Source organism: Cornus florida, unplaced genomic scaffold (assembly GCF_030987335.1).
Source record: "Cornus florida cultivar Cherokee Brave unplaced genomic scaffold, ASM3098733v1 CherokeeBrave_3.0.0_Hap2_Chr10, whole genome shotgun sequence".
NCBI lineage: Eukaryota > Viridiplantae > Streptophyta > Magnoliopsida > Cornales > Cornaceae > Cornus > Cornus florida.
Window position 1 is genome coordinate 83,728,589 of NW_026775580.1, and position 12,825 is coordinate 83,741,413.

At 33.6% G+C, this 12,825-nt stretch overlaps 1 protein-coding gene across 1 annotated transcript; it reads left to right on the top strand.

The window, feature by feature from the left end:
* The first annotated feature begins 9,451 nt into the window (after positions 1-9,451).
* Positions 9,452-12,451, top strand: LOC132278749 (uncharacterized). Its single transcript, XM_059780617.1, has 3 exons — positions 9,452-9,869; positions 11,106-11,344; positions 11,442-12,451. Exons 2-3 carry the CDS (start codon positions 11,108-11,110, stop codon positions 12,102-12,104), a joined length of 900 nt encoding a protein of 299 aa, XP_059636600.1. The 5' UTR covers positions 9,452-9,869; positions 11,106-11,107; the 3' UTR covers positions 12,105-12,451.
* The last annotated feature ends 374 nt before the right edge of the window (positions 12,452-12,825 follow it).

A 12,825-nucleotide genomic window follows, 5' to 3' on the forward strand; every position in this document is an offset into this window, starting at 1 on the left:
TAAGAACAATAATTGAAGATACAGATATAGTTTATGTATACAATATTGTATGTATAATATTATATATGTTGTATATAAAAGAAGGAATAGAACAACGTGCTTTGTGGATATGATTGTAAAATGGGGAGTGTCTTGGATCAAGAGAAAGTGAGGTTTGGCCCAAGGAATGAGAGATTCCTTTGGTCCTCTAAAACCCAATCCTTTCTTAAAAAAACCCTATTTTAATTTGTTTGAGAAAGTCTTAATCATACACCGAATCTGATGCATTGAATGTGGGAACTGAATGAAACCAAAGTGATTTCCATTTTTAAGAATGAAGCTTAGAATCTTCTCATCAAATGGCAATTTTTTACTAGTGTTGGTCTCTATCATGGCTGATGCAGCCTCACTACTTTTTGAAAGTCAAAACAATTCCAATATAAGATCATAGAGGCAAATTATAGAGAAACAAGAGAGACATACATACCCCTCTTAAGTTAAAGAAGTCATATGGAATCTCCAATGCCACCAAGTAAAAAGCATCCAAAAGGAGGCCAAACAAACAAAACGCTAAAAGGAGAACACAGAGGCCTACAAGGAGGACCACAACTTCAACAAGACTCCAAATAATCCCACAGCAAAGACCAATATCTATGTCTAGGAAAGCAGAAACCATTCCACCGGCCAAGACACCAAATAATACATATAGCCTTTCATAAGACACCTAGTGTACGTGACCACGTCTCATATCGCTTGGGGAGGAGTTATTGACACTCGTGAGTTTTAATGTCTCTCAATATGCAAATTGTGAGTACGAAAAATATACAAAGTCAACAATATCTACATAGTGGAGTAGGTGGCCAGAGAAGGTATTACATCCAATTAATCCAGAGTAAAAAATGAATTGTCCAACGTCCACAAGAGAACAGAAATTGGAAAACTAGATTAGGAAGGAGTTGATTATGCATCAAAAATGGACTCATTCATTCTTAAAAGAGATTGTTTTACTAACAATCAGATTCACTTCTTCATGCTCACGACATCTTTGTACTAATTTAAAAAAATTCTGAAAATTCGCTCTTTCCAAATAGTACAGACCACAAGAGTTAAGAATTTGAGTTGAGATGATTAAATAAGAGCCAAGCCTTTTATAACTTCTTGTTTCAACCATTAAGTGTTGGATTAGCATAATTATTTATATATGTCTGTTTCTTTCTTACAAAGCGTGTAAGTGATCGTGATTATCCGTTCTTTTCTTACAAAACATGTGAGTGATCGTGACTGTCCACTCCCCTCACACATAATATAAATTCGCGTAGAATCAATCAATTATTTATCTAATCATCAAACTAATCAGCCAACTAATTGCCATAAAGTCAAATCCCAATGTGACCATTAGACCCATTCCACCTGGGTAAAAAAACGCATCAAATGTTTCTATAACTAGCTCAATCGTTGGGTTATTGACACGTGTCACTTGGACAGTTGATAAACCCACTAGGCACATGACTCCTAGGTCAGACGGAATCTTATCGACTAATGTGACCCATGATAAAAATCACGAGATCAAGACATCACTAACCTTGATACCCATTTGGTTACACTTCAGAGGGGTTGCTGATGGGAAAGGAACCAATGATATTTTCGAGTGTTTAAGATAGTGGGGTCAATCATGGATGCCACAAAGTACATTCATGTCCTTGAAAGGAAGTCATTTCGCAATCCAATCCATAGATGTAAGTTTTAGCATATGGATGATGATAATATCATCAGTATGGGGTTCTATTATTGGTTATGAACCAGCTTTTTGATATTAAAAGAATGAAGACAACGACATCTATAAGTAAGATTCCACTCCTAGTTTGTTTTTAATGGGATTTGTGACGTGTAATCAATATTACATGGGGTTTAGTCTAGGAGTATTTAGTGGCATATTTAGTATGAGTTGGTGTTCGAGTCTCTATGCTTCTAATTTACTTGAAATTAGGAAAAATAAATAAAGAAGCAGCAACAATTCCATTCATGTATTCCGTTAAGAAAATAACTATCACGACGATCCTTTCATAACTAAATTGCATTTTTAGTTGCTTAAGGGTGAAAGATTTGGTTAATCATAAAAGTGTGTCAAGCCTCTAACATGTCACAAGCTGCCAAGATCTTGTCGAGTGGGGGAACAAAATTTAGGTCAGATGATGAGGAAACTTTAGACCTAAGACAAAGGAGAGCCTAAAGCTCAAGTTACATATGTCAAGAAGGCAACATAAATAATAGAAAGATGAATACATAAGGAATTCGGATCCTCTTCTGTGTACTAGACGGTCAGAGTGAAGATCGCTTTATATGAGATGAGAACTCACATGCACTGTCTAGCACACATAATCATTACACAAAGGTTTTTGACCTATTCATTGACCCTTTTGTCCTCATTTTTAGTTGGTTTTTTAGTGGTTTATTTGCAGTTTCAACCACTAAGTACCACTTCCACAACTACATATCTTAATGCCTTGGCAGGACAGCTTCATAGCTCCATAGCTTTTACCCTGAGGCCCCCACATAACTATATCTTGTCCCTGTAGCTTTTCCAAATTGACCATGATCGAAAGTTCTAATGAATTGGATGTTGGGAGTGGAAAATTTTTCATTAACCAAACTTTCAATCCATTTCCAAACAGGGGCAGTGTTGGGTTTCAACTTTTTATTTTTTATTTTTTATTTTTTATTTCTTATTTCTATACTCACGACTCTAGAATGCCTAGATAGCATGATCTGTTAAATCAACAACTAATAATAGCTGATTATAATTGGAAACTATAATGAAGGAATCTTTTGATTAAAATTCAAATAGTCACATGAAAAACATGCTACATTATTAATATGAATGTTGCTAATAGAAGGTTCTCTGTTACTCATCATGATTCGCTAGTGGATTCAACCAATGAAATTTTGCCGTGTTAGTATCTCTCAAGAATGGGGACGCGTAAAGACGCAAGTTTAAGTGCTCTTAGAGATAATTTGGATGTGTAAATTTCTTATCACGATTATTAAAAAAATTGAAAATAATCTTGATTATTATTTACAATTCGTCCACGAACAAGTAATTTACTTAATTTTATAGGGGTATTTTTGTGCTAATTTTTGTAATAATTCAAAAAAGTGTGGTATTGATTATCTATGTCTTGGTGAAATAGCCATTTTCTTCTTCATTTTGATTTGGAACTCATATGGCACTTTTACATATGCGACAAGGAAAGGTCACTCATGTTTCAAAATAAATTTCTTAGTTCAATTATCATCTATGAAAGGCTTTGTTATGATACAGTTCGAGTTTGAAAGAAATCACTTCTTATCAAGAAAAACTAAGAAGTGTCTAATCTTTTGCTAATTTTTTTTTTCAAAATAATTTCGCAAAAGTCAGAGTATTGCAGTTTTTCCTTCTTTTCGAATACTTTTTTTTTTTTTAAATCAATACGAAAAAATCTATTGTGATGCTTCATACAACAAGATTTCTAAATCTACTTAGTCATATTATTTAATGGATCCAAAATCTTTAGAATTGTGTTACATTACTCAAGAAATATACAAAGACCACCTTTAACTAAGCAGCTCAAGTGGAGGGAGAGATTTTTTCCTTGACAAGGACAGAGTGAGAGAGAAGATAAAAAAAAAAAAAGCAAGGAGAAAGGGCCCATTGCTTTTAGGGTTGGCACCTTGAATAGGGTACAACGCGTGCTTCACTCCCTCCAATCAATTCCCCTTCCACATTTACTACTATTATTGTTATCAGAAGATGCCCTCCATTCTTGTCTTCTTATCCTCCTCATTCAATAATTTTGGGGTACAAATTAGTTCATCCAAATCCAATCTAAAGTAGAATTTTTTTTCAATAATAGTCCAAATCCACTCCCATCCTAAAGCAAGATCTATAGTCTCAAAATTACAAATTACTCAAAAAAAAAAAAAAAAAAAAAAAGAAAAAGAAATGGACAAAGTATTAAAGAAGTCTGAATCCTATGTAGTGCAGAATTGGGGTGTTTAAGGCCTGTTGGAAACGGGCATCTGTGTTGCATCAAACGGTTCATAACGCAATCTCACTTGTGCGTACTATAAGACATTTGATGCAACACAACACTGTCCGTCCAAACAAGCCTTAACCATCCCAATTCTTATGAAAGGAGAGTGAAAATCATGTTTTGGTGTTGTGCAGAATCAAACGGCTCCTAACACAAATACGTGTGCACAATCTTCTTGTATGTACACTGTAAGACATCTTATGCAGCACAACATAGCGGATCCAAATATATATATATATATATATATATATTGTCTAATACAATACAAAAGATCTTCAAGAAGTCTAATACAATACATAATTGAAATATTTAATGTCTATTGGGATCGAACAATATTGTGCTGCATCAAACCGTTCATAACACAAACATCGCAATTCTGTACTGCAAGTGACTACTGAGACATCAGATGTAACACACTACCACATATCCCAACAAAACCTTAATATCCCAATTTTTATGAAAAGAAAGTGGGGGTCATGTTTTAGAAGTACATTCAAAGGACACTCTCAATCTGTTCATCCCTTTGCACAGTAGTTCCACAACCAATTCAGTTATCTTTTTTTCCTTGGTTGACGTGACATTTTTACTCATTCAATATAAAACAGAGTTAGCTAAAATTGGTTTAGGTGGTAGGATTAGAATAAATGAAAATAGGTTTAGGTGGTAGGATTAGAATAAATGATAGTTTAAAATATAGAAAAAGATTCGTTAAACTATGTTTTAATAGCACTGAAATTAATCAGCTAATCATGACATGTATACTAAGACATTTGGCCAAACTAGAAAGGATTTGGTAGTGGCCCCACGAAGGTCTCGATTGTCAAAAAAAAAAAAATCATATTTAAGCAAACGGCTCTTGTCAAGCTATCAAAGGAAAATCACATAGGAAATGACAACATCCTCCCAAAGAAACGGAAACGTACTCTCTCTCACACACACATACTCTCTCTCACACACTCATGCTCTGTCTCTCTCCCTCCAATTGAAAAATGTTTTTGACCTAGTTGATTGTTTGCCATGTGGGAGGATATCACATGGCCAACCTAAAACACAATATCATATGGCTATATTAAATTCTTATTGTAAATGGCCATGTGGTGTGGCCTCCTTATTTTCATACAAATAATATTTTTAGTCTATAGTTTCACTGGCACACTTCTATTGTAAAACTTTTTCTAGACTCACAAACACCTTTTTAATGCAATATATTAGTTGTTGTGAGGATCGAAACCCACACACAATAGATAATTATAGCATCACCTGCACAATTAACTTAAGATAATGATTTTTAGATCTAAAAGTATAATTGAGAAAGCGAGAAGATTAGTCGAAAAAAAATGTACTGGATAAATTGAAATTTAATACTTTTAAAAGATTACAAACCTTCAACTAGTATGATTACACTATTTGATCTTAATAACATTATCTTTAACTTAATTATAACGTTTTATGGCATATATCCAAATACATTCTCATGTAATTTGGGGCATATACAGTACATTATTATTTATTGCTGCCGTATAAATTTAGTATCCTCTGACATTTGAGGGTGATATCATTAAACCCTAGCCCAAGTTTTATGACCAAGAGCCTAAGAATATTAACTCATCATTCTTTATATTTTAATTCAGATTTCCCATTAAAAACTATCTAACAACTACAACAAAAAATTATTGGGCTAATTAAATTTGGTATGCAACTCAATTCAGGCATGACATTATTCAAAATTTCAATTATATATATATAGTACTCTTTATTTGATTTGGTTTCCAAAATGGTTGGTGAAGCTAAATGAAGTTGACTTCAACTTTCAAAAAAAAAAAAAAAAAAAAAAAAATAAAAATTGGTAGTGAAGTAAAGAAAATACGACTAAAATCATAAAACACCCCTCTTGTTTTCAAAAACTATCAACTATCTCCCTCAATTAAAAAAATTATCATATTACCCCTTAATGTTTTAAAAGTTTATCATATCACTCCCTCCTCGTTAGTTTCCCTTCTAAAATTAACGGAATCGTATCATGTAGGCGGATGCAAGGGGGCTTTGGTGGGCTTGAATCCTCCCTATATATATATATTTGTTTGTTATAGGTAATTTTAGCCTAGTCAAAAAAAAAAAAAAAATAGTAATACTAACCCATCCCAGAATATATTTCTGGGTCCACACGTGAAAATCACATGCAATAGTTGCATCATTTTGCTGACCAAAATAATTTTGTATTGCCCTTCTCACACAATAATTTTAGTTTAATAAAATATTAATACATTATTAAGGGCATTATTATTATTTGGCAACAATTTAACGGTTTCGTCACCGAAAGCGATAACATAATAGTTTGTGCTAGTTCAAAGAATTGTTCGATAATTGAGGAGGTTATATTTTAAAAACAAAAAGAGATTTTATGATTTTAACACAAGAAAATAATCATTTACCATTATAATTAGATTACGTTTAAGATGCAAGTGTTGTTCTATTAATGTAGTATATTGTTGTGTTGAAAAGTAACGAACTTGAGTAACACAATAAATGATTATATATGAAAAATCATGTCATAAAAAAAATTGGATATGCCCATATGGCATATCCAATATTTTCAATTTTTTTTTTTTATTTTGAATAGTGTAACATGGGCTTATGTTTAAAAGACAAGGGAAGACATGACTACATATGAAAATGGAAAGAAATCTATCCGTAACAATAAATAAATAAATAAATGCCCTGGAGCATGGTGATTGGTGGAAGTGTTTGATACAAGATTTTTTCGGATGAGAACTGAATTTCTGAAGGCACTATAATTTTTTATTTATTGTTGGATAGATATGTTTTGAGCATATAGCTTTTGGAGGAAAGTGGGTACAAGCAAATTTTCCCCCTTTTTGTCATCTCAATTCTAGACTGATGGTAAGATTTCGTTATCACTTCAAATCTCTTGGACCCACTTAGAGAATTTTTCTCTAATTGTTCGGTGGTGCATGTGGGACAGGGACTGCATAAATTCGATAATTAAGAAAGACAAAATACACCATCCCGAACGAATACTCAGCTTGGGCCGCCCCATTTAAAATGGTTATCCCGTTTGTATTGATAGATTACAATTTTGTTTTTAAACTTTATTTTATATTTTAATAATGTTAGATATATATTGAGCAAATGTTAGCATATTCTAATAACTAAATATCCTTTATTAGTATTCTTATTTGAAAATCTCTATGTATTATTTTGATGTTCCTGTAATAATATTAAATCTCATATTTCAATTGAGAATTTGAATTTTGTTCTTATTCCTATAAGAGAAATTGAATTTTTATTATGGTTGAAAATTTGTTTTTATTATTTTATAAGAATACAATTATAAAAGTACTCTTCTAACCTCTCTGCTTGTCCTTGTCCACTTAGTTTAATAAACGGTTTTGGGTAAGGATGATAAGAGCTTTGTAAATGGGAATGAGGTTTAGGTCCCCTGCTCCAAATCGTCCGTTGCCATTTCTATTGGTGGTGAATTATGAATTACTCTTACATGTCCGATATCTTCTAGACATAAAATAGAGAAATGATAAATATCATAAAAATCATTCATGATATAGTATCATGAATGATATGGCATGTGATTTGGCAGTCAGGTGTATTTTTAAAGCAAATTTTTAGGAGAGCAATTAGGGGAAGACCAGGAGAGAAATGAGAGAAACCAAAGGAAATAAGCTAGTAGAGATCTGTAATTTGCATTATGACTTTAAAATTAAGATTATGCTTGTGGTGTAGTGAGATTAGGGTATAATGAGATCGTTGTGTAAATGTGTATATATGTGTATGTGTCTATATATATATATATATATATATATATATATATATATATATATATATATAAGTGAAGATCAAGTTATTTAAGTGTCAATTGAGGCCGTATTATCTTTTCCAAGGGGAAAAAAACCACATATTGTGGTGTAATGCCATGATTACTCAAAAACTCCCAAGTAATTAAGACTTTTTTGTTAGTAAGAATGGATGCTTTGTTGCAGAGAATTGGAAATTTTATGAGATTCAATTATGGTTTATGTGCCCAGGAAGATTACATGGAGCTCCTTTATACGTTTGATATGTCATGAATTAAGTCACATGATCATTCTCAATTGGTGTTGCTCTCACGCTCTAAATGCACTCCCATTTTCATGTTCCGTGCGCGCTCTCACTCTTACATTCTGTGCTCGCTTTTATTCCCATTCTCACTATTTGTAAGCTCATTATGTCATTTTTGCGCTCCTGCTCTCGAATTCGTTTTTGTTATTGCTCCCACTCCCGAAAGTGCTTCCGCTTTCGCTTCATGAGAGGTTTCTTAAGTCAGATGATAGTTTGAGAGGGAGACAGAGAGAGAGAGTTGAGAAAGAAACGTAAGCCAGTTGATTTATGGAATACAAAAAAAGTTAATTGAATATATGGAAGAGAGAAAGTGATGTGGTAAGTAAGTTTACAAGAGCTAGTCGTAATGAATTTTGACAAACAAAAACGTTATCCTAAAACCATTCATGAGATGTTTTGCTGCTCTAAAAATATATATATATATATATATATGTATAATAAAATAAAACTGTTAAAGCATTCTCTCCACACATTTTATATATATATATTTTTAATCCTGACAAGACTTGAACAGCTTATTCGTAATTTTTCTCATGGGGTTAGTCAACACAACAACTTGTTTGTGGCTTTCATTATTTGGACAACATATTGACAAGCCATAACGGATTTCTATAGGATTGGTGGTAAAATATATCAAACCACTGACTGCATTGTAATTAACAGACACAAATATCATATGTATATCCCCTCCCCAACCACCCCATACTAGGTTGGTGATAAAATCTACAGTAGATTTTATCACAAGATAATTTCCCAAGTTACAAAGATTTGAAGATTTGTAAAAACAATTCTTAATTTTCTATTATCCCAAACGATGATAGAACCTAGCCTACCACACACTCCAACCTTTTTTCCAACCACCCATGTTATTACACAAAAATTAACTTTACATAGCTCAACCTGTCATTCAGATAAAAGTTTGAAAAGTTTGATTCATTTATTACAACAGTAAAGCAGATAAGGGTTGTAATGTACGGAGAGAACAATCAAACAATGAAATTCCCATAAATTAGGAAGAAAATGAATGTGTGTGTGTGTGTGTGTGTGTGTGTGTGTGTGTGAGAGAGAGAGAGAGAGAGAGAGAGAGAGAGAGGGGGGGGGGGGGGGGGCCTGCAGCACTGCAGCACTTAAGAGGGTGTCATCTGTTTCCATAAATATTCCTTTGTTTCTTCTGCGGGACCCACCTTTGATCTTCCTCAACAATAACAAACAACATAACATACATTATAAATTATATTGACACACACAGCAAATCAATATATGTATACATAAATAGTATACTACTAGCAACAGCTTCTCTTTCCCAGACAGACACACACACACACATTGCTACTCCATCCAGCTTTTTCTTGCTTCTCTCTCCTTCACAGCCTGTCAACCATCAATTATTAACTCTATGATTCTATTTTTCTTTTTTTAGTGAAAGGCTACTTTGTTGTGTTCTCTAGGGAAAGGGGTAGTAGTAGTATTGGCCTGGTAAGAGCTAGCTTGCTCTGCTATTCTCTCTCTCTCTCTATGATCAATTCAACATAGTATCACCACTTGGATTGCTCCGTCCTTGTTCATATGGTTTATTAGCCAAATCAGTTTAATGGGTTCAAGCAGTACTGGCTTCAAAGTACTGCAACATTTTCAATGAGTCTCATAGGAATATATTGTCACAGATCTGCCCACTTTTTGTCTCAGGTACACACAGATCTCTTTCTTCAAATTAATTTTCTATGGTCAGTGTTATATATTGATTTTTGATGTTAATGTTGGTGCGTATTTTATATATGTGTTTTATATCTCATATGTGGAGAGAAGTATTGATTTATCTAAATGGATATATGTTGCAGTGTCAATGGATTCTAAACATATATGGAACATACCTTTAATTTTTGAATTGGAAGAGATATTTTTTGTCTTTTTTTGGGGGTTTTGTTTGATTACTAGTTTTGGTAAAAAAATGTTATTGATTTTGAGGTCTTCCAATTGGAAGTTGCCTCAAGATTGATCGACCATCAAAAAATAGAATTCAACCTCCTATTGAGGGTTACCTATTAAAGGTTTGAGGAGGATGGAGGGCATGGTTGTAGCCCATGCCTGTTTGACTTGATGCGTAATAATAATAATAATAATAACAAGTTTATCTGAATTCCCTTGTAAAGATCACTCACTGATGGTGAGACCACACACACACAAAAGTAGAGAGAATCCTTTTTCTTTGTTGGTTACTTGACCATAATTTGGGAACCCATACTGCCAATCTAGCACAATTTTGTCATTCCAGTGATCCCAGATTTTCTTTCCTTTCCTTTCCTTTTCCTTTTCCTTTTCCTTTTGCGTGTGTTTGTGTGTGTGTGTTCTTCTGCCAAGATCGACTACTTTTAAGCATTTTTCATGTAGAAACTAGGACCAATTCTTCATATAATCTGCATTTGACACAAATTCTCCACAAGGTAGTTAATGAGGAAAGAAAGAGGGACGAAGGATAATAGAAATATGGTTTAAAGGTTACTTCAAGTGAATTAGAAGCTAATCAAATTCCTTTTATTTATTTATTTTATTTATTTTTGCTTTTAAGATGGGCTGGATAGGTTTCGTACAATCCTAGCTATTTGACTGACACTTTGTCAATGGTTGGGTATGACTCAATATATATGATCTGATGTTTCCATCAGTCTTTGCTGGTTAGAGTACTCTCACTGACTTGGGGCCAACTTGTCCCTGTCTCCACCTTCCTTTAGTGCCTTCTATCTACATGATATTCACCCACTATATGCTTATAACAACAAAGAAAAAAAATACCCATTTATTTATTTTTCTTTTGAAGGTTCAAAATACCTTTTTTTTTTAATTATTTTTCTTTTTACTTAAATAGATCTAATTTCTAGCAGAATTTTGGTTGTGGCTACAAATGTAACAAGTCATGCATTTCAGGTATGGGAACCAAAATCCAATATGCTATTGATCCGTTAGCTGCCTCCCCAAACAACAATTTTGATGTGAATTGGTTGGGTGATTGGGACAACTTTCTGAATAAAAAAGGGCCAAAGCTGAGCTTAGAAAGTGCTGCTCTTAACAAGTTTCACAATTCGACAGATAGGATGCTTGATCAGCACAACATAGAATCAATCAAGAAGACAATGCTTATGCACGAAGACGTGTTCAAACACCAGGTGCGATAAAGTTCTCCTAATTTTCTCTACTCTCTCAATACACATGTAAAGAATTGGAAGGTAATACTAATTTGGAACACTCTATATGGTACTGCAGGTACAAGAACTCCACCGGCTGTACAGGGTTCAGAAAATGCTGATGAATGAGGTGAAAAATGGTGTTAAACAAACTAGATCTTGTGGTCCAATGACTGGCTCCGAGTTCAACTACTCCAATTTCTCCAACCGGCATCAACCAACCACCACCAGTGACTACACTCCCCATGTTCAAAGAGTCCGAGACAATCTCAGCTCACGGGAGCCAAGTGGTTGCTGCTCTGGAGAGCCCTCGAGAATGTTTAAAGCATTTGATCTTGAAAAGCCGGCTGAAGAAGATGTCTCAACCGGAATTAGGGCCGTGGAAGAGGATCAAGCAGGGCCTAGTAGCCACAGGCATCCGAATAGTAATAAGATGAACATCAATGAATGTAACGAGGGGTGTGATATAGAGCTTACACTAAGCATTGGAGGCAGTTTTGGCAGCAAAAGATCAAAGAGTCATCAGCATTATCATCATAGTAGTCCAGAATTAGGAGGCTGCAGTAGCTTGACCGGTAACAAATTTGGAGAGCTCGGATCATCTGGATCGATTAAAACGGATAGAGAAGAGGAATGCAATGTCCCCAACAGCAATTTGAGAAGCCCAAGCGCGACAATACTCAATCAGCAAAGTAAGAGGCCACATTGGCTTTTCCAAGATTTAAGCTTGAATAGAACATAATCATTGACTTGTGTGTTTATATGATTTCAAAACACTCCACATAAACCATTAATTCGAAACATTTTTATGCACTGAAAATAACAGTGAGACACCCTTTTTCTGCATAGACATGTTTGTGAGCTAAAAATCTACTGCATTACTTGTTGTAAACATCAGTTATTGCAGTTTGATCAAAATTGTTCATTACCATTGTTTGACTTCACTAGCAGTTGAAATATGTAGTTCAGATTTTGGGCATTTAATCCCATGTGTACAAACTGAACATTTTATTTATAATGGAAACATGAACTTTATGAAAATCCTAAGTTGAGAAACTGAATGAATGGCTGATTGAAGTAATTTATCTGTAGATATTACTTGACCATACAAATGAGAATCAATAATTGAAAATGAATGATGACAGATTGAAATCAGTCACGTTTTTTATATGAAGAAATTGTATTGGTTTTTACCTCTTGAAAGAGGCTTAATTATTACAATTATTAATTATATGACAGAAAGTGACACAATTGACAATGTCTTATAATGAACGTCCCAACAGTCACCAAATGGGCAATAGCTCTGATACAAACTTGACTTTCCAAAGTTAGGTCAGAAAAAAAAAAAAAAAAAAAAAAAAAAAAAAAAAAATAATAATAATAATAATAATAATAATAATAATAATAATAATAATCGCAACAACCTTGGCTACACCTAAAGAAAACAGAAATTTTTTTTTTTT